At 39.4% G+C, this 23822-nt stretch overlaps 1 protein-coding gene across 1 annotated transcript; it reads right to left on the bottom strand.

Moving 5' to 3' along the window:
* Window positions 1-8383: 8383 nt before the first annotated feature.
* On the bottom strand, window positions 8384-11170 carry SOWAHD (sosondowah ankyrin repeat domain family member D). Its single transcript, XM_075184297.1, has one exon. It carries the CDS (start codon window positions 11094-11096, stop codon window positions 10173-10175), a length of 924 nt encoding a protein of 307 aa, XP_075040398.1. The 5' UTR covers window positions 11097-11170; the 3' UTR covers window positions 8384-10172.
* Window positions 11171-23822: the final 12652 nt, after the last annotated feature.

Genomic DNA, 23822 nt, shown 5'->3' with positions numbered 1-23822 from the left:
TTTGAATTGTGTGGAAATTGTGACACACCAAAGAAGACAGTAACTACTCAGTCACTTATTAGGTCATATGAAAGGACAGTAGAAACACACTTTTAAAAAGTGTAACATAAATAAGCATGTGGGAACTAGAATTGTAAAGGTTGTGACCATGTACTCAATGTACACAGAAGTAGAAGACCTTTATTTTGAATGCCTTTTTTTTTTTTTTTTTTTTTCCTTCTTGTTTCAAAAGGTGTAAATTGATTTCAAGACTGGTTTAATGGCTAAAGGAAGATGTGCAAAGATAAAGAGCAGCATAAATAAATAGTACATGTACACACAGGAAATTAAACACCTAAGCCTACAAAAACTACACCAGCAGTTGACTTCCTAGTTACATTCATTAGTCCTAGTAATCTAGGAAGTCTCTCTTCGTGATTGGCACATTGTGCATTGAGCACACAATACTGAAAAGTATTTTTTACTGCTTGATGCCCTTGTCTTGTTTGTTTAGCAAAAATAATCGCACACTCCCCATTCATCAGTCCTAGCAAGTAACTTTGCGTACATGTGAATACAATAATTTAAGACGGCAGCCAAGGACAAATAAGACCAATGTGCAAATAAAAGAAAAATGTCCAGCGCACAGAAACAAACTATATAAACTCTGTGTTTCGGCATACAAAGGAGAGTTTTGTGCACAATATAGCTATATTGGGGTTAACCACTCCTTCCAGGTGCTGCAGGCTTTATACGATGGAGGTTCAGGGGAAGGCTTTAAATGGGACACCCTGAAAATAAATTTATATCACTAGCTTAGGGACTCGCAAACAGGAGATGACACGCTTGCAGGTGAGCTTAATCCCAATATAGCTATATTGTGCACAAAATTCTCCTTTATATATGCTGAAACAGTAATTGTTATATATTTGTTTCTGAGCACCGGACAACATTTTTCTTTTATTTGCACTTGCACATTGTTCTTATTTGTCCTTGGCTGACGTCTCAAATGATTTTATTCACTTGTACGTGTTTCATTAATTTAAAGAAAGAAAGAAAGCTTTTTTCTAATTATTTTTTAGTTTTTCTGGGAGTTGACCCCTCCCTACATGTGCTGCAGGCTTTATAAAGATTGAGGTTCTGGGGAAGGTTTTAAATGGGACACGCTGAATATTAATTTGTATGATTAGCTTAGGGACTCGCGTACAGTAGATGCCTTGACGCTTAACCTCCAATGTGTCGGATGGTCTGAAGTGTTGCGTGAAACTAAAGGTAAAAACGTAAAAAAAAAAAATTTGTAACAAATTGTCCACCAGTAGAAACTGAAGCTAAAATAAAACACCCATCAGACACAATAACATTGGTACAGATGTTGACGACAACAACATTGTAAATGTGGCCTAATGGTATACAACTTAAATTTATTCCATAATGCAAACATTCATAAATATGATCATTCCTGGTATAACGGGAGTATTTTGGATACCACGAGGGCTGATGTAGTATTTGTACAGTGCTGTTACACAACAATTAGGCAATTAATACTGGCTTTGTTCTCTATACATCAATTCAAACGCATATTAAATTAAAAGGGGTGCTGCCAAATAGTTGTTGATTAATTATTAAAGCAACATGTTAGTAATTACCATATTATGGGGCACTCAGGTAAAGGTAGTGGCATTAGGTAAATGTAAGATGATTACTTATATGCAAATTGGTTTCCTGATAAAAAAATTTTTTAATGAACTCTGCAGTATCCTCACACATGGTTTAATCCTTATCCAGCTGAGTAGACATGAGAAAAGTGACACCCTCAGAAGACATATAATGTGACTCCTTTTCTAGCTTGTTTTTTAAATCACTTCCCAAGCAGTCATTGAAAAATATTGGACCCAAACATGGGAAGGAATATTGGGGTTGCCATGGAGTTCTTGAAAGAACACTGATCAACAGGTAAACATGACTCCATGTCATCCCAACAAATGAGATATATCAAACAATCAAAAAATGGGAAACTGGTTGGCAATAAGAATCAAATATGATCAATTGATGCACATAGCTAGAAAAAATATTATTGATCAACTGCTTCCAAAATCTTCTTTCTAAAATGGAGTGTCATCCAAAGATGATATCCAGACCATAGTTTCTGGAAAAAGTATTGGTCGATTACCAGTCTACAGCTTTTCAAAGAGTAGGGGTTTTTAGCATTTTACGTCCTTTCCTGTTATAAGCCTGTGAAATAACTTCTCTAATCAGTCTCGCAAGTGTGTTTCTGGATGGAGCTTAGCTGTGCCTTGGTCCCTTCAGGAAGTATAAAGAAATGAGTTGTTTTTTTCTGACATCCTTAAGAGACACCAATTTTGCTCTGACCAGCTCCAATGTATGCATAGTTCTCTCTTTCATTAGATGACTGGACACAGCTGGAAGTACAATTTATTGGTTAACATGAAACTTGGAACCACTAATTCTGCAGCGCTGTACAGAGAACGCACTCCCATCAGTCCCTGACCCATTAGAGCTTAGTCTAAATTCCCTAACAGACTAGGGACAATTAATAGCAGCCAATTAACCTACTAGTATGTTTTTAGAGTGGGAGGAAACCCACGCAAACACGGGTAGAACATAGAAACGCCACACGGGTAAGGCCATGGTTGGGAATTGAACTCCTGACAGGAATAGAAGGAAACATGTTCATCAGTTTGAATTTCCAAGGACTTGTTACAGCGCCTATTCCCTCTGCTTTTGAGTCCTTGGAATCAGTAGAATCTTTTAAACTTGCTGTTTTGGGCGTTTGCCATCAAATCTTTACCTTCTCTATTATTTGCATAAGCACTTACCTGTTCAACGCCAGTTCTCCTGAACTGATCTGATAACGACTTAAAAATTCTGCTACTTTATTTCCCAATTTGTGAAGTGCTGTGAAGATTTTCTGCATAGGATATGATTGGTGATATCTTTGCTCTTGGTGCCTCCTTGTCTGTTTATGAAGGCTACAACCATCCATTTTGTAGATATTTGTGTTGCAATTGAGGCATAAGTCTTTGTATTGCACACTGAGGTGCTCTTCCATGATGTTTGCATGTAGTCTGCTTTCCTTTTGACTCCATGCACCTTGTATTACTTGTACACCGATCAGCTACAACATTAAAACCATGGGCAAGTGAAATGAATAACATTGATTATCTCGTTACAATGGTACCTGTCAAGGGATGAGATATATTAGGCAGGAAGTGAACAGTCAGTTCTTGAAGTTGATGTGTTGGGAGCAGGAAAAATGGGAAAGCATAAGGATGTGAGCAACACTTGATAAGGGCCAAATTGTGATGGCTAGAGGACTGGGTCAGAGCATCTCCAAAACTTGTCTTGTGGGGTGTTCCCGGTATGCAGTGGTTGGTACCTACCAAAAGTGGTCCAAGGACAGACAATCTGTGAACCAGCGACGGGGTCATGGGCACCCAAGGCTCATTGATACTGGTGGGGAACAAAGGCTAGCTGTCTGGTCCAATCCCACAGAAGAGCTACTCTAGCACAAATAGCTTAAAAAGTTAATGGCAATGATAGGTACAAATAGAGAGAAATATCCCCAAGCACACTGCTATAACCAGCAAAGGAGCTGCTATTCCTATTTGTACATAAAACTGCAGAAATCTCAGTTGCACACATTTGCAAATGTATGGAAAGCCACCCATCCCGTCAAGGCAGTTCTGCTAATAGGGTTGTCTTAACTCTAAACTATGAGAGTCCCTATTTTTGGGCCAACACCTTTGCTGGTTAAAGCAGTATGCTGGGGGATATTTCTCTATATGTTCCTTGCTGGATAAACCCTGCCCTTTCAAACACCTGCTATGAACCTATAAATTGAGCAACTTCCACTTCTGTATTATGATTGAAAGGTGTCAGAACACACAGTGCATCACAGCTTGTTGTGTATGAGGCTGCATAGCCACAGACCAGTCAGAGTGCCCATGCTGACCCCTGTCCCCCACCAAAAGTGCCTACAATGGACACGTGACCACCAAAAATGGACCATGGAGCAATGGAAGAATTTGGCATGGTCTGATGAATCACGTTTTATTTTACATAATGTTGACGGTCAGGTGAGTGTTCGTCGTTTACTTAAGGAAGGGATGGCACCAGGATGCACTATGGGAGGAAGGCAAGCTCACTGAGGTAATGTGATGCTCTGGGTAATATTCTGCTGAGAAACATTGGGTCCTGGCATTCATCATCATCACCATTTATATATGTGGATGTTACTTTGACACCTTAACATTGTTGCAAACCAAGTACACCCCTTCATGGCACTTTCAGCGGGATAATGCACCCTGCCACACTACAAAAAATGTTCAGGAATGATTTGATAAATATGACAAAGGGTTCAAGGTGTTTACTTAGCCTCTAAATTTACCAGGTCTCAGTTCACTCCAACATCTGTGGGATATGCTGGAAAAACACCTCCTAACTGACAAGGTCTGCTGCTAACGTCTTGGTGCCAGATACCACAGGACACCTTCAGAGGACTTGTGGAGTCCACGTGTTGGTGTGTCAGAGCTGTTTTGGTGACACTAGGGGAACTTACACAATATTAGGCAGGTGGTTGTAAGGTTGTGGCTGATTGGTGTATACACACATACATACAATACAAAGGTCTACACTGTTCAGTACTATTGTTTTAACATTATTGATACCAGATGCACATTCTAAAAACAATATTCATGGCTGAAATATCCATACATTCTGAATCCTCACTCTTTATTTTTTTGGTGTGCACTACCATTAAAAACTTGGTTTTATGTCAATATTATTTATATCATCTGGGATATAATAATTGTGTTTTTAAATGTCAATTGTCCGCGGGTTCGAGCGCGGAAAAACTATTACTGTTAATACGGCAATCTCCCTCAGCTGCGAGCTGAAATACAGCGAGTACATTACCGTATTAACGGTTTTTCCGCGTAGGATTACCGTAATAACTGTAATCCTGCGCGGACCGTGGGATTTTCGGCAATCCCGCGGACAATTGAATATGCCCCTTATTGTTTTATTTTATTAGTTGCCAGATGCATCCATTTTAGTAACATCTAATCAATGATTTCCCTCAATTAGTGGTTAGGATGACAAATTTAGATACCATAGTAAGAGTTACACAGGAGAAGAACAGGAGGGGAACATTCTCCATGGAAACACTGCTACATGAGGACAACATTCAACAATCTGTGAGGTCTGATATCCTCCACCTCATGCACCTACATTGTGCACTGCCTGGACACTTCCTGCTCAACTGTTTCTCAACCCTAATTCTTACAGCTGCATTTTATAATCACTTTTTACTTTGTGATCTGGATGAACCAAAATGCAATATGTAGACCTCATGTGTCTGACTCCCATTGACCTATAGATTGTAAACTTGCAAACAGGGCCTTCTCATCTTTTTGGGCTATATGTACTAAACTGTGGGTTTGAAAAAGTGGAGATGTTGCATATAGCAACCAATCAGATTCTAGTTATCATTTATTTAGTACATTCTACAAAATGACAGCTAGAATCTGATTGGTTGCAATAGGCAACATATCCACTTTTTCAAAACCGCAGTTTAGTAAATACACCCCTTTGTCTTTATTACCCAGTATCTTCTATTACAATGTTTGTCCCCAATTTTAAAGTGGTAGGGAATTTGCTGGTGTTATATAAATAAATTATGATGATGTCATACACTGATATTGTATCCAACAGTAACAATATATTGCGATTATATATTGTCTTTCTAAAAAAAAAAAAGCCCCAAAAAACGGTGTAGCTAGGATTCATCTGTCTCTTTTTGGGTGTTGTTATATACTGTCTCCTTTCCAACCTGTATCATCCTATTTGACCACTTTTACTTTCAGTTTTACATTTTATATTAGATTTTCTCCAAAGTGCATATATATATTTTTACTATATGTACATAAGTGGCCTATCATTAATGACACCATGGAATCGAGACTTGTACGTTTTATTAAGATGCATATAGAAAATCATGACCTCTTGGATTGGACCAAGTGCCTATTCCAACTTCAGGTGCAGATCAGTCCTATTGCAACATGATGCTCTTTGGATAGTGATAATTAATACCCTTGGATTTAATGATAAAAATGACAATATGGTAACAATATGTTGTTACCATTCCAAGGCTATTTATATTGTGTAACATTTTATATAAGATGACATATAAAGGGTGGGTTATTGAATATGGAGATACTAAATATGCATTTTATTTCACGTCACAACGGATGTTTGTTTAAAGTAGGGTTGTCTCTGCCTACCAGGAAGTGTGTATAAACACATGAAACAGCTGGAGGCATCTGTTCTTTCACACACTAGCACTCAGTTTTGTTTAGAACTAGATTTCCCTATTGGATGTGGTTACTTTCATAAAGCAGCTGTTTATATACTTGTAAGCGATTAGTGGGCTACGTTTTCATTCCTTAATTCCTATGAAAAGTGCTGTCTCTCTAAGCACCATATAAAATGTTTTTAGGAATTTTACCTTATGCCAAATACCAGTTATTTTAAGATTCGAATATGGAAACACTGCAGGAGTGAGCACCTCATATACCGTAGAAATATAAATGTCCAATTCAGGCCCATCTATTATAGGGTGCACTGAGCAGTTCTGTGCGTTATGTCGTAACTTCATTGTCTTAAACAAACAGTAATCGATAAGAAGTCCCTGTTCTGTGGAGCTTACTGGAAAATGTAAAGTGCAAAGTTTTGCATATTCAGCTTTTGCATTATACACCATATGAATGACAAGTAATACAAAGCAGCCTATGCCACCTGCTCGGAGCTCAGACCACAAACTGACTGTTCCTTATAGCATGACGTACCCCTCCCTTCCTGTCATTACATTTTCTGCCCAGAATTTCTTCAAGTGTTTTTACTTTAATATTGAGTTTAATCATCCTTCCTCCCTTCCCTGTGAGAGTACTCTGTTAGAAGGCCCCCTGAGACCCACACAATTTACTGTACTCAGCAGAGCCCTACAGGGCCTCTGACGATCACCTTCAGTACTGTATGGGTCTATCTGTAGCTCATACTTGCCAACTCTCACGGAAAGTCTGGGAGACTCACGAAATTCGGGTCAGTCTCCCGGACTCCCATAAGAGCTGGCATTTCTCCCGCATTCCGGAATTCCCTTGTTAAAATGACGGGATTCACTGAGAATCGCGTCATTTTGGCCCAGCCCCCTCGACAAAACTGCATTTTACTTGTTGGGGTGGGGCCAAAATGACATGATTCAAGGTGCCCCCCCAATTAGTCACACCCCTCTTCCGGACGTCACCTACTGAAAGTAGGCAAGTATGCGGTAGCTGGAAAATTCAGGCACAAGGCTGTTCATAAAAGATGGCTGCTGATTGGAGGATATATAAAATACATGGTAAAATAATTGTACTGCTGAGTAGGTTAGGCAAGCATAGTACTGTAAAGGCAGACTTCCTTCATGCACTACAGTGCCCCTAATACGGTGTTTACTGGACTATTATATCATTTTTTATTTTAAATCCTCATCTTCTGTAAATAAACTTAGAACGCCCAGAGACTATGAATTAGATGGTAAAAATTGCATTTTATGTGCAGTATAATAGGAACTGTACTTGGCAGTTACAGGGACAAATCTTTAAAAACAGACACTGTCCCTGGAAAGTATGTATAGTTGGCAGCGGTGTTCTAATAGGGAAGTACTCCTTCCTATAAGGACCCTTTTAGGGAAAGGGAGGTTTCTTTAAATCCAAAATCAAAGTGAAAAACCCCTTTAAACCTAACATCAGAAATAATGTTAGTTAGATAAAGGTTTGATATATATCCTTTATTCTCTTTTTTTCTAAATAAAGACAACTACTCCCGCCCCCCTCCTTTTTTCCCCGTTTTCCCCTTCATCCCTTCCCCTGATTCTATGGGGTTTTTTTTATTTTTGTCTGCTAATTTGGTTCTTCGGTTGGTAGTGACCATTACCAAACAGTTACATTCATAAGTGAATATGCATAAAGTTGTATACACTTCTTTTGCATAATGCAGTGGTTCCCAAACTGTGTGCCGTGGCTCCCTGGGGTGCCTCAGCGATCTCACGGGGTGCCACGGACAGGGCTGGTGGTAAGCAAGGCGGGGGACTACTTGGTAATTATTATGGCTTAGGGGTGCCTCGAACTGAGAAAGTTTGGGATCCACTGGTATAATGTAAAGAGTACAATTATTTGGTCTATGTTTATATTTGATGTTGAAGTATGATGTCAAAATTGTTCTAAAAAATGTAATTGTAACTGAGGTTATCAAAGTATGTAGCTCATATAATATACAATGTATCCGTCATTTTTGTTCCTTTTTGTTCAAAAATTAAAAACCCAAATAAAAAAACCTAACATCAGCATAATCTAACTAGTTTCACATTTTTATTATTTGACATAAACAAGGACGTTTTCAACATTTCCTAGTCAGGATGTGGCAACACCCTATTATCACCGAACAAGTGCTTCTTACAAGATAAACATTCTACTGCATCACATTTACATAACATTACTACTAGTGTGTATTTACATCATTTGAATATGATTCTACTTGTTAACTTATTTGACATGCTTTTCATTATTACCCATTTATAATGAAAAATAAATATGTGAAGAAAGTTCCCATATTATGATGGTTTTATGATATCTTTAATTCTGAAAAGTTCCAGCCTCTTTGACATATATACATATATATATGATTTTAACATTTCTTTCCAAAAAATAAAATTGTATTGATGGCATTATGGTGCTTTGATTGTATTCTCCATATTATTAAGATGTTCTTCCATAGCAATGTAAGCAGTATTTTGTGTATTTTAGTGTCCCGAATGACACACATATTTGAGCTTTTCAATTATATCCCTCTTATTTGAGCTATTCCTTGTACACCCCTGCCCACACTCCAGTTTTGTCTGCTCAAAACTGACTTGTAAAAAGCTGCCTGGAAGGTAGAGGCAGAGCTTGTCTACTGTACATCAAGTTGTATGGCTTAGGGAAGGAGGGCCAGTGCACAAAAGCTTAAAACTTCATAGAGACAAGAGATTCAAACAGATAGATACATGGGCAGCACGGTGGCGTAGTGGTTAGCACTTCTGCCTCACAGCACTGGGGTCATGAGTTCGATTCCCGACCATGGCCTTATCTGTGTGGAGTTTGAATGTTCTCCCTGTGTTTGCGTGGGTTTCCTCCGGGTGCTTCATTTTCCTCCCACACTCCAAAAACATACTGATAGGTTAATTGGCTGCTATTAAATTGCCCTTAGTCTCTCTTGGTCTGTCTGTGTGTGTATTTTAGGGGATTTAAATTGCAAGCTCCAATGGGGCAGGGACTGATGTGAATGAGTTCTCTGTACAGCGCTGCGGAATAAGTGGCGCAATATAAATAACTGATGATGATGATGATGAATATTAGTGGTTGTTTAGTAACGCTATGGGATTAGCTGTTTTTGGTGCAAGAACAAATTTAAAACAGAGCTGCTTTCAAAAGTCATTGGTCAGACTGAAGAATGCAGCTCATTACTATTCATGTTTAGTAAATAGTTGTCCATTCGAAAAAAACAAGTCCTGGATGTACCCACATGCCTGTACATGAAGGTGTGTAATTAAGTTTATGATAGAAGAACATTAATCTCTTAGTTTGACAAGGATAGTAAGTATATCTCTTTGAGGAAACCTGTGAGGAAATACTTGTTCATATTCCTTTTTTAATTGAAAAAAACATGAAATACATAGCAATGGCCTTAATCTAAATGAAATATTTATCATGACTTATATCCTGTGTGTAACATTTCTGTACCTGTATTTTACATATATACACATACCCGTGTGTAATAGGATTTTTATATTCTAAATAATTTCAGAATCGCTGCTTTTGTGCCCGTTTAGGTCACCGTTTCACCCCACGTTGCCCCTAAATTTTCTGCTATAAAGTGCTTCACTGCAGGGGAACTATCGAAACCTCACACAGAATCATATTCAAGTTTCTATTCTTATTAGATTGATTCCTTATTTCCATACTTGTTATCTATAATATGTAATATTGATAAATGTTTCCTTGTTTCAAATATTCTGTCTGTATTACTAAATGTAATCAAGTGCAAATGTAATATTATTCTAGATTGTTAAAAATGATGTATTTGAAAAGATCCAATCGTTACCATCTCTTAAGGAAACTATAGGCATTCTTTATAAAGTTCCTTAAGGGTGCTACTGCCACTGTCATTTTGTTAGCAGAATCCATCTCATCACAGGCTCGTTGTGCATTACGCTGGGTAGTGGTCACATAACGGTTGTTGTTATTGTTCATCGCCGCCATTGCACCGCCTTCCTCCTTTTCGGGAGCCCCCAGGAGTACCAGAAGATTCTCATCACTACCAGGCCGTAAGTACTGCCAAGCTTTTCGCCCATTATGGTCACGAATATGGGCATCTGCATTGTATGCACCTACCAACACTTTAATAATCATGGCGTGTCCTTGTAGTGCTGCAATATGGAGTGGAGTAAGTCCCCCACTAGCACGAGTATTAATATCCAAAAAGTAGCCACTAGCACCTGCAAAATCCATAAGTTTGATTAAATCCTCATGGTGGCCATGTTTGGCTATCCAATGGATCACAGAGTAACCAGTCACAAAATCTCTCTTGTAAAGCAAGTTGGGATCCTCCTGTAGAGACTCCTGCAGCTCTTCATAGTTGCCTTCCGCAACCATAATCATCCAGGCATGCTCCACAGGGTCAAGTACCAAACCAGTTACTCCCGAGTCCAACTGCTGCTCTTGGACGTCAAGATCAAAGCTAGCTGCCGAGATCCAGGCTCCACCAAAAGGCAGCGAACCAGTCTGACTCCACAAGCTCCCTCTCATTCCTCTTTTCCTCTTACTTATTGTAGCAGGCGATGGGGTCCTACTCATGCTCTCCATCCTTTTCATGCTTCTTGCATCCCGTACCCTGGTGACGGCATCCTCTTGTGTACTGCCATTCAACGTTCTTATGCTGCTGGGTTGTGGCAGCTTCAGCTCCCCAGTTTCTTTGCTAGTACCCTGCCAGCCTAGAATGGCAGCTTCCATCTTCCTATACATGCTTTCCAAAAGTGTTGGTAGCAGTCAGTTAAAACGAGATACTTTTTGATCGTGAGCTGCCACCTGCCTCTAAGTCACAAATGGCATAAATGGCATGAGTGGTAAACTTCTTCTTTAAGATATTGCGAGTTACTTCCTTAATCTGCAGGCAAAAAGCCAAAATAATATATGAAAGCAGGAACAGTTACTTAAACTCTTGTGTCACAAAAATTAATCACGTGAACCCAACATGTTTCTCCTTCATCTATAAATAATAGTACATTTTCTATTTTTTTCTTGTATAATGTTTCCAAATTGCCCCCCATGGATCATTTTTGTTATAAATATATGTGCTACTCCAGGGTGTAGGGAACAGTAATGTTTTTCATGAACAGTACAAGTAAATTCTGTACAACGTTAGATTTGTTTGATGCCATTTAGCGCATTGCATGTCAAATTTCCTTTTGATGGCTGTTGGCGCTTTGTATAGGTAAATATTCATAGCATGCACATTGGTCTAAAGAATAACATTTTTTTTTACCAGACACACCTTGAAAACATCACTAGAAAAAGTCAGATCACAAATTTCTGTTGATGTAATCTTAAGTTCTATAGTATTTGTGGTAATGGAATGCATGAACCATCATGTGCAATCCATTTTTATATACTGTATATGTTTATATTTTTATATCTAAAGATCAGGTTGACAGAGCTTGGGAGCCACGTGAATCCTAAACCTGCTATGGACTCCAAAAACATACTGGTAGGTTAATTGGCTGCTATCAAATTGACCCTCGTCTGTGTCTGTCTGTCTCTGTGCCTGTGTGTGTGTTGGGGAATTTAGATTGCAAGCCACAATGGGAATGAGTTCTCTGTACAACGCTGCGGAATCAGTGGCGCTATATAAATAAATGATGATGATGATTGTCATGTTATCTCAGCAGTGCAAGCAACATAGGTGACAATCTTACAATAATGTTTCTAAGGAAAATGCTGAATAATAACTTACCAAACAATATGTCCTTAGGTATATATGTGTTATAAACACAAAAACCTGTTACACATTATAGGTTTATTATGACTCATAGTTTCAATCCCTATAGCACAGCTATAGTTCAACGTTTGCTGTTAATTTTAGGTTTGTATGTAAGCGCTTGAAAACAGAATTAAGATGTAACAAAGAAATCCCCTGCTGTCTCTGTCATGAGATTATTACTGAACCTGCAGTAATGCTTAAGAAAGTAAACACCACATTATTATTGATTGCTATGCTCTTTCTACAATACAGTAAACAGATAGACATACATACAATTGTTCCTGCCATGGACAGGTGTGATCAGGAACGCCTGTGGTCTGTACAATGTCCACCTCCCTGCCTCCTGCTTTAGTCACATTCCTTCCGTCTTCCTGTGATTGCAGAAGTTGTTACACTTAGACAAATAAACAAAGTTTTCTTAGCTGCAACCTCTGCACCTGAAACAGGTCTGATCAGTCGGTATGGGAGCAATCTCAGATTCAGGATTCAGACGTAAAGAGAAGACAAAGAGGCAGAAGAGAGAAGAAAGGAAAGAGATAACATGTATCCACAACGGAGAGGTCACATGTGGAAGGACCTTAGTGTAATGACTAACTTCCTTTATGAGTCCTTAGAGGAAAGAGACACCCTTGTAAATAAACTGTGTGGACTATTTCCAAAGAGCAGCTTGTTGTTGTGACACAGCTTTCACTTTATAATGATTACTTTACATATATGTTCATTTGTATTTCAGTTTGAAAGAAGCATTTAGGAGTAAACCCCTAGCAAATCTAAACATTGGAAAAACAGTATTATGAAACCAAAAACACTGTTTATAATGGAGTGCTTTTCCAACTCCCTAAAACCCCTAACAGTCCAGGTTTTAAGGATATCTGTGTTTGAGTACATAATTCGTTTCTCAGTCATTCTGATTCAACCACATATGCCTAAGCATGAATTTCCAATAAACCTGAACAGATAGGGGTTTTGGGAACAAGAGGACTGAAGTTACCGATGTAATGCCCATAGATTGTAAGCTTGTGAGCAGGGTTCTCTTACCTCTCTGTATGTATTACCCAGTATTGTCTTATTAATGTTTGTTCCCAATTGTAAAGCGCTACGGAATTTGCTGGCACTATCTAAATAAATGACCTGTCAGGACCTCACAGAGAACAAAGGGTCACGGGCCAAAGTGGTTTGGGGGTGAATACAAAATGCCCTGCAGTGGGTATTTTGTACGAGGGCGGAGAAGGTGACCTCCTAAGGTTCAATGGCTCTGGCCCCATCAACGATGTCTGAACTGGAATATAAGTGTGTCTGTTGAGGGGGGATGAGGTCAGTTGACTGCATGGAACACTGGTGCCCACAGCGCCTGATTTTGCTTGCAGTGTGTGTAATAGAGTGTTTCCTTACTTCCAATACAAGCCCCACTATGGTCATCACAGGGGGACAATGGTGGCTGCAAGAAAATCCCTCCAGGGTTCTCAAGTTGTTGGCGGCACTTTGCAGTAACTGTGCATTAACACATTTTAACTGCCGTATCAACCTCTTAGAACATGTGTTGTAATCACAGGTGACGTATTATTAGACGTGTTTAAAATAAAGAACTATATGAAACTTTCATTACGCCCCAATAAATTATTAGTCATAATTGATCATACAGAATTTGCCTTTCTATTCATTAGTCCTTCTACTGGAAAACATTTTGGTGGATCAAAAAAAGAATTGGGCATCTTTATAGCACAAGGCAGCATGCAGGGCTAATGGCTTTAAGATACACATATGATAATGTGTTGATTTAGGTAATTGTCTAATTGCCAATATGGAGTCAACAAGGACTTTTTTAAATTCTTAGAGCAAATTGAACTGTGATTTATTGTTTGTTTTTCATCTTATTTTGGATCAACTTGGGTTTTTGAGAATGAAGGGTTGAACGCAATGAACATGTGTTTTTTCTTTTCAATCTATACAATTAGCAATAAGCAACCACAAACGTATGGTACATATGTAAAAGAGCTATAAAACAATGTATGAATACAAGCCAGCTATAAAACAATGTATTAAGTGTAATGTAAATTGCATAGTAAGGTTGAAAGACCATCAAGTTCAAACCTTTTTATATTCTTATTGTGTGACCCAGAGGTAGGCAAAACTAATCCCCCAGTGTAACAGCTGATAATTTAGCCTCACAGGGGAAATATTCCTTTCCTGATCTCAAAAATGGTGAATAGATACATTTCCTGTATTAATCACCCCTATAATTTCCACAATAATAAGCAAAACACAACTAATGCTTACTGATAGACAAATATGATGAATACAAAATTCCCCAAATAAGAAATATAATACAGGAACAAGAGACATAACGTACCAGGTTTTATTTACATCTCCTTTAAGTTGTGAGATTACTGTTGTACTCCCTCTATTTTAGAGTTTACCTGAAAAAGTAGCATCATAGATTTCCATGACAAATGGTCCCATTATATACATATGGGACCATCGTCTGTATAACGAACAGATGATGGACCATGAACACAAAGCACAGAGCATGCTGCATCAATCGTATACAATAACACGTATTGCATTGGCCATTTCACCTCTATTCTTGCAGTGTTCTCTGCTAGGTGAAGGTAACCAGAAAGCATTCCTTAATATAAACCGTAATACTCAAAGAGCAAATATATAATTAATTCTTCTAATCCATATAGGTGAAAATCTAACTTTAAAGTATAACTACAATCTTTAGGTTAAGCATGAATGCAGAATATTATTAACAGGGCTATGTAATATTCTGCATTTATGTTTAAATTAGCACTGACACATAGAAATGTTTTTTTTCCCCTTAAAATAGCAAGTTAAGTACCTTTTAAGCATAAATCTCATATTTCTTAGCTATCCTCCTACAAATCATTATCTCCTTCTCAAATCTCTCTGTTTGGCAAACAAAAATGTCTGCCAGACAGAGGCACAGTCAATCTAGTACACAGAAGTAGGCTCTCCGCATGTCATGTGATGGCAGAAGGAGGATGTCACCGTGCAGACAGAACCATGCAGGTGTTGTGAAACTACAAATCCCAACATGGCCCAGGGGCGGATCTAGAAAACTATTGTACCCGGGGCGATTTAGGGGGGAAGGGCGATTTAGGCACCGCCCCCTTTCTAACATCTAAGGCTGCCGGCGGCTGCACACTATGTGCAGGTCCGCTCGGCAGTGACAGGCAGGGACAGTGTGCTGTCTGGCCGCTCTGATTGTGTTTAAAACACAATCAGAGCGGCCGGGCAGCACACTGTCACTGCCGAACGTACCTGCACATACTGTGCAGCCGTTGGCAGCAAGTTTCTGCTAGGGGGGGCGATTGCCCTGATCGCCCCCCCCCCCCCCCCCCCCCCTGGATCCGCCACTGGCATGGCCTGCCAGCTATCGGCTGGCTATTTACAGGCCAAGTATACGGGGACTTGTAGTTTCACAACACCTGGAGAGCCACAGGCTGGCCAGACCTGCTCTATGCTTTATATTAGTAAATATTGACAAGGACTATTTACAGTGCAACCCCCCCCCCCCCATAATAATCAGTTAACATGATGGGGATTGTTGTTCTGCTGTCTGCTGCCATGAACTGTTTACCCAGGATAGGGTCCTAAATGCACCTAGGAGCGCACCGCCGCTTCCTGCCATCTGATGATCCACTTGTATGCTGCCCCCCCATGTATGTTATAACTAGAGATGGGCGGGCTCGGTTTCCTGAACACCAAACCCACCCGAACTTAGAGTACTTTCGCGCTATTTCGGATTCCAAAACGAGGCAAAACGTCATCGTGACATTGTTGGATCTCGGATCTCGCGATTTTTTGAATCTATAAATACCGCCATCCACGGCGATCTAGTGCCATTTGAGAGAGGGGTACAGAAGGGGTAGGATAGAGTGGCAAAGAGAAGAGCTCCATTGCTGAAATACAAATATACATGTCCTTGCAGGCTTTTTTTCTGAATCTGCACTAATAAGTGTAGGGTCTAATATACACCCAAAGAGAAGAGCTGCGTTGGTAATTTTTTCAATTGCTGAAATACTACTATACAAGTCATTGCAGGCTTTTTTCTGCAATATTTGGCTATAAGTGTATGAAAAGCATATTGCGACCTGTGAGATGGTAAAAATTGAATGGAAATTAGTGTTAGTGAGGATAATAATAATGTAGTTATAAAATAATACCTAAATTATGTGATTTTAGCCCAAAAAAATTAAATGTTGTAAAAAATAGCAAAACAAAACCAAAACACACGAGCGGTTTTGGCAAAACCAAAATCCGAAGGTAATCCAGATCCAAAACCAAAACCAAAACACAGGGGTCAGTGAGCATCTCTAGTTATAATGGTCAACGATAGCTTACTGCATGAGAGAGCGCAGTGACTGACACGGTATAATACTTTTATTAATTTTTTCAAACAATAGGAGGGAGTACAGAAGTGAAAAAAGGAAGGGGAGTAGAGATATAGATATATATAAATATTAACAAAGTAAACAAAGGGTAGGTAAAATATACAGCAATCATCACATAATGAAATTTCATTTTGCTTAAGATTTTGATGTGAACTCACAGGATATCAAAACTTCAATCAGTAAAAAGTATAACTAGGTGTGATCACCAAAACATTTGGTCATAGGGATTACAGAGATGAAAATGATATATAAATCCTTGAGGAAGAGGGTGATTAGGTTAATGAGGCAAGTGAAAGGTGAGAGCATTTGGATGCGGTGGGGGAAGACACTCATAAGGAGGGATATATCATACATATGCAGGTTAGTTAATCTTGTATGGGAGGTGGGGCCCTGTAATGATTGGTCCATGGATTGCAGGGTGCTGGATAATTTATTTGGGGTTATTGTGAATGGTGCTAGACATATATTCCAAATATATCCCATATGATAGACTCTCCAGGCTCTATTGACAATAGGAAGTAGAGATCATTACTCTCAATTCTTCCAAATGTAGGACAGTAAGTGGGAGGAGTGAGAAAGGAGTTGAATCAGGCATGTTAAGACTTGTTATGAGTCCAATTAGACGCTGAACTTCTATATAGTATTAGGGGGACCAATTTGGGACAGTGCCACCACATATGGGACAGAGAGTGGCCCTCTCCTATGCAAAGTCTCCAACAGTGTGGAAGGTATTTGGGGTAGATGGTATGTAATATTTTTTGGAACAAAGGTATCAACGATAATATATCTTGTGAGCGTTTCTCCCTTATTTTAAAACACATTGAACTTTTTGATAAGTTAATTCTAATTTGCGCCCAGTCCTCAGAAGTGAGAATTCATGGGGGTCTTTAGGTTGCTGATTAAATTTCAATATTTAGTGATAAAAGGTAGATATAAATCCTATAGAAGAGGTTCTATTTGTGGCAAAAACTTTCCGTGCCGTGCACCCAGCCAAGCCGCCACTTGTATTGACGCGGGTCTGGGAGTGAAGATAGGTCCCCTACTATCGAGTGGTCCGAAGTCTGAGCTGATAGGAGGCCTGGATCTGGCCTCGGAGTTCGCTGTGTCTGACACCTCTCTGTAGCCCTACCGCCCGTAGCCTCAGCTTACAAGCGATAACAACCTGGGTCCTGTTTGTAATATCATTAGCTACAAAACTGACACCCGGATTGAGAGTTACTAAAGAGCCCCATCTATACATCTATATATATATACTATAAGATATAAACTCAAGCAATCTTTGAGTCTATTTGCAGTTTTTTCTCTCTCCTGCTATATACAATCTTACAAGCCTTTACATGACGCCACCTTAGGTCTCGGTTCCCTCATATTGAAAGCTCAGTACCCCGGCACTAAACAAATTGCTGTGTATATTTCCTTTTTTTTTTTCTTTTTTTTTTAACAACTGAGTGATCCATAACTGTTTTAAGCACTGAATACGTAGAGGAAGAGAGGAAAGAGAAAAAAAAAAGAAAAAAATATTGTCTTGACTACTTTGCTCTTTTCACTTACCCTGCAAGATATGCTAAACCAATCTGAGCATCAGTAGTAGAATATTTTAATCAGGACTTCCTATCTTAATTGGATGTTGTAAAATTGAAATATTGGCCAAGATAATATACCAAGCTCTCATTTTGTTCAAAAAAATCTAAAGTGTCACTTTTACATGTCATCAAATTCTTCATATGTTATAAAACGTAGTGGATCTCTACTGCCATCTAAAGGATACTGCATGTTACTACACATATTATTAGGTCTCCACTACTCAAGCTTATTGGGCTTTTGCTTTTGATCTGCTACTCACTTTAACTTTTCTGCGCTAAGACAAATGTTCGATATGATGCATAGACAGAAAAAAGTAGTCCAACCCCGCAATGTTCTCGCACAAAGAAAAACCAAACCCAGACTCTCCTGCGTCAGGGTCCTCCTTGTTCCCCAAGATCAGATCACAAAGAATCTCAGCCCTCCAGACTCATATGTTCCACCCCGGATCTGATGAAGCTCAAACAGAAATGAGGAGGTAAATTATCCAAGATATTAAATCTGAGGTTGTAGCCCTAGGTGCTCGCACTGACTCTAGAACACAAAGTTGATGTAGTCTGTAACTATCAAGAATCTGTTTGAGAAACAACTTGCAGATCTGCACCAAACTGTAGCGGACATGCCAAGATCGTATAGAGAATGCTGAAAAACCGCTCAAGACATATATAATGTATCAGTTTAAAAATATACCTGAATCAGTCAATGCTGATGCCCTTCCAAAGTATTTAGAAGGCCTCTTCACCAATGTCTTCCAGATTCTCCTCTCTCAGACTTCCTTCTGGATGAGCTCACAGAGCCCTCCATGTCAAACTATCAGCAGATCAACCTCCTTGAGATGTAATTGTGAGATTTCACTATTACAAAGTCAAGGAACTTTTCATCGCGCTCAACGCGCAATACTCGGGCCATAATCTGCAAATTTTCCAAGATTTAGCTCCCTCTACTCTTCGCAAACATTCGAAGCCTTATTAACATCACGAAAGTTCTTAGAAATCATTGAATCCGCTACCATTGGGGGTCTCCATTTGTTCTCCAGATGTCTCATAATGATACCACCTACAAAGTCAAAACCCATGAGTGAGCGCCTTGCTGTTCTTGAGAAATTGGGAGTGTCTCTAGCTCCCCCCAACTCTGCGAATGATGCCTCTTCTCTCTACTCGGAAATCACCCTTACCTTCCTGGACTCAAGACTAAGTTTTCCAAGTGGGCCCCATGTCAGCATGATCCATGTCATAATGTTTTCTATTATCCTTTTGTTTTGTTTGTCTTCTTTGTTTTCTCTTGTTACTTCCTTTTCCAGGTTCTTCAGCTTTTTTCAACACCTTCACAAAGGCAGTTGATTAAGACTTGGTCTTGCACAAGAATTTCCTTCTGAACTATTTCATCTACAAAGTAATTAATGTTGTTTTTTTATAACTTTTTTATGGTATATTTACAATAGACTAGGTAACAAGATAGTCTCACTCAGTTTTTCTGTTTTCATCCTGACATGGGCCCACCACTTATCTCTTCTTTTCAAATGTTCCAATGTTTCACTGTTTAAATATCTACACATTGTTCACTTTTAATAATCCACTTGGTTAGATGGGATAAGCAGAAAATTATTTATTTGACTGGTCTAAATAGAATTACCGCCGATCTGTGGTTCACTGCTAGCATTCTACTTAGTATAATGTGACAATCAAAATGTTATGTTTGACCAGTTTAACAGGGTTGTTGTTTCTTGTTGTTTGTCTTGCGTGGCCGGCATTGTGGCATCTGGAATGGCTAACTACGTTTTTATCCTTTGCGTTGAAAACTTTCATTTATTGTCACAAGCTGATTAAATCACGCTTTAGCCTTCCGGATGCTGAGATGCCACACAATATAGTTGTTATATTAGTGTTTATCTATTGTCCCACCTATTCTCTTTACCTCCCCTTCATTATCTTAATACATACATAAATGTTCCGCCACTTGGTTTTCTCTTTTTTGCCACTAAGCTCCCTTCTGCCCCACTCTCCCCCTTGGCTCAATAACTCTCACATATTCATATGTGTTCTCATTTCCTCCTTGCAATATATCTGTGGCTTTCAGTCGCAGCCCCCATTGTCCCCTTGAAACACAGGATGTGTCCCACTATCTGCACCAAGCTAGTAGTTGTTCACTCGACTACTGGTTCCAACCCAACTTCCCATCTCCGTTACTAACACCCCCATTTCCTAATAACTCAATTCTTGGGTTCTCATTCTATGTTTTCAGACTCGATCCATGTAGACTTCATCTTCACCAGCCACCATGACAATTAAAATAATATCCCTAATTGTAAATGGCCTGAATGCCCCACAGAAATAAACCATGGCGCTTCAACTTTTAAAAAGGCTGAAAGCTCACATTGTATTACTACAAGAAACACACTTTACTCTTGCGTTTTATTCTACATCCTCTCGTTCAACCTGTGGCACTGCCATTTTGATACATGTATTCCTCTTACAGTTCATTCCAAGATAGTAGATGAACAAGGGAGATACACAATCTTGATTGGATTGATCTCCCAGACACCCGTAACTATAGCTACTCTCTATGCTCCAAATATAGGACAGTGGCCCTTCTTCACCGACTTTTTTGCCAAGCTCTTCCAGTCTGCTAAGGGCCATATTATTCTTGGTGGATACTTTAATACCAGGTTAGGCGTAAAACTGTATCGCTCTCCACCTTCTCCTTCCTCTCTGTGCTCCTCAAGAGACTCACGTCAACTGAATTCCCTGATTAAATTGCATGACATGTACAACACATGGCGAGTTTTGAACTCATCAGCATGCGTTTATATGCATTTTTCGTTCCCACACAATATTCATACATGCATAGACATGATATTTACTGATTGATCTACCAACCCCTGTTGCGCTCCTCAGATGTAATTCCCATTACTTTGACAGATCACTTAGTGGTCTCACTTTACTTTGATATTTGTCCTTCTGCTCACCACTGCTGATTTTGGCGTCTTCATGATGACCTCCTTTCAAAAAGAAAACAAACAAAAAGTCATGCAGGCGATCGTAGAGTTCAGGGAATTTAACTCCTCTCCGGATATTTCTCATTTTATAGCTTGAGAGGCCCACAAGGCAAGAATTCAAGGGTTACTAATTAGCATGACCCCAACCCTGAAAAAGTTAAATCATCCCGCATACAAGACCTTGAAGCCGAGATATCTTCTCTCTTCGCCCTAAACGTAAAACCTATCTCCAAATCTTGGCTCTCAAGGGTCAACTGCAACACATTTTATCAACTAAAGCTGCCAACACCCTAAAATGGGTGCTGGCAGCCAAAGATATTACGAAAAAAGGAAATAAAGCCGATTCTTTCTTACCTCGTAGCCTACACACTAAGAGAACCCGTCATAGAATTATCTACAATCTACTGCCAATCTTTTTCAAGATTTTTATTCGAAACTTTACGACTTACAGGCAGATAATCCACCCCCTAAGTATCTCAGACTTAGAAATAAAATTTGGGGGAATCTTGTAATCGTCCAGTATTGAGTGATGCGCAGTTGTCCTCTCTAAACCAAGAGGTAATGCCAGAGGAACTGAAACATCCCTCAGAAACAAGTCTGCTCCAGGCCCTGATGGTTTCACAGCTGTATATTACAAAAAAAAATGCTCCCTGCCCTTTCTCCTATGCTCATAGATTTATTCTATTCTCCTTGGAAGGAAGTTTGATGGAGCCACCACCAGAGCTAATATAGTTGTAATCCCAAAAGAGGGGAAAGACCCAAGTCAATGTGCAAACTACCAGCCAATTTCTCTGTTAAATGTTGATCTAAAACTTTTTGCCAAAATTTTAGCTTACCGACTTGCTTCCCTAATCGCCAAGCGGCGGACAACACGAGAAAAGTAATTCATTTAAATCACGCTGCTAATAAATATAAGATCTCTGCTCTGGTGGTGGCTCTTGATGCAGAAAAGGCATTTGAATGCGTCTTTGGGCCTTTATGCGTGGAGTTTTTAACACAGCCAATATTCAAGGTCCTTTCCTTAACAGAATTGCTTCATTGTATCATAATTCATCAGCAATAGTTTTAGCCAATGGTTGTGCTTCCCCGGCTTTTACAATTCAAAACGGTACTAGGCAAGGTTGTCCCCTGTCTCCCCTCCTCTTCGCATTTATGATGGAACCACTTGCCGCTAGAATCTGCAATAATCAAAACATCTCCGGAATATCAACTGACTCTAGGTCATCTAAATTATCCCTCTATGCAGATGATGTACTCCTTACCCTCACAAACCCATACGCTTCGATATTTTCTGTCCTTTCCCAAATTAAAAATTATAGTTCTCTCTCTAACTTTAAAATTAACTCAGACAAAATAGAAGCCTTAGCTCTCAACTTTCTGCCTAATACCCAAAAACACTTGCAAGACACCTTTAAGTTCAAATGGCAAACACAACATATAAAATATTAAGGAATCAAGCTAATCAAAAATTATGATAAGCTATTTGCGGCCAACTTTCCCCCTTTAATAGCCACTCTAAAACGGGATCTCCGCTTTTGGTCACCTCAGTACATATCATGGATGGGTAGGGTCACCTCAATAAAAATGAATATTTTACCCAGACTTCTTTATCTATTTCAGACCTTACCTGTTCGTGTTCCTTCGCTTGACCATAAAGACATACAGACTAGTATCTCTCAGGTGGTATGGTCCAGCCAACACCCAAGAGTCCGTCTAAAATCCTTTACCGAAATGCTGAAAAGGGTGGTTTAGGTCTCCCCTGCCTCCATAAATACTATTTAGCCTCACACCTCACTCAAGCAGTTTTAGCTCACGTATGCCCTTACACTAGATTGTGGGTCGACACTGAAGCAGATCTTCTTCAGATGTTATCTCCTAGTACACTATTCTGGCATGATGTAAAAGACCTTCCCCCTCTACACACTCTCCCTCCTACAATTTGCTCTTCACTAGATATATGGAAATATTGCACATGCTCCTTCAAGCTTATAGACAACCCCAAACGAATGTTCCCTCTCTGGAACAACCCAGCATTTCCTCCGGGTATGAATCCTAAATCCTTTTTCCAACCTTCCCTGAGTTCAGCGATCAATTTCACCTTCCACCCTCATCATTTTATTAATATCTCCAAATACGTCATCTATTCAACAGCCAGATAGACCCGCAAACTCCTTGTTGTCCAACTTCTTTGGAGTCATTCTGTGCTCACAGATCGTAATCTAAAGGCCTAATCTCCACTTTTTATACGCTTCTGATGAACAACAATTAGCCTGATAAAGAGCTACATGAACTGCGCTGGGAGGAGGATATGGCCGAGGTATTAGATCCTGAAGAGTGGTCAGAAATCTGAGAGACAGTGGCTAAGTCCTCAATCTGTACTCAGATAAAAGAAAATGTTCATAAGATTTTATTTTGGTGGTATTTAGTCCCTTCCAAGCTTAAATCTATTTATCCTGCATCCTCTGATCTTTGCTGGCATAACTGTGGTCATCGAGGTACCCTGTTCCGCATTTGGTGGAATTGCCCAAAAATTAATCTTTTCTGGAGAGACATGGCTGATCTTATTCATAAAATAACCAAAAGTTTCCGTTCCATCTCTCTTACTTTCTTTTTCCCGCCTTCTCCCTGACACTCATAAACTTGTTTGGAAACTCCTGGGCCACATTCTCACCGCTGCTAGATGTTTGATAGCTAGAAAATGGAAACAAGCCGAGAGC

Source organism: Mixophyes fleayi, chromosome 9 (genome assembly GCF_038048845.1).
Source record: "Mixophyes fleayi isolate aMixFle1 chromosome 9, aMixFle1.hap1, whole genome shotgun sequence".
NCBI lineage: Eukaryota > Metazoa > Chordata > Amphibia > Anura > Limnodynastidae > Mixophyes > Mixophyes fleayi.
Note: the sequence above shows the minus strand (reverse complement) of the source record. Positions and strands in the feature narration are given on the sequence as shown.

Bases quoted from the DNA above. Each gene is read 5' to 3' on its own strand.
- SOWAHD (XM_075184297.1), bottom strand. From the start codon at position 11,096: ATGTATAGGAAGATGGAAGCTGCCATTCTAGGCTGGCAGGGTACTAGC.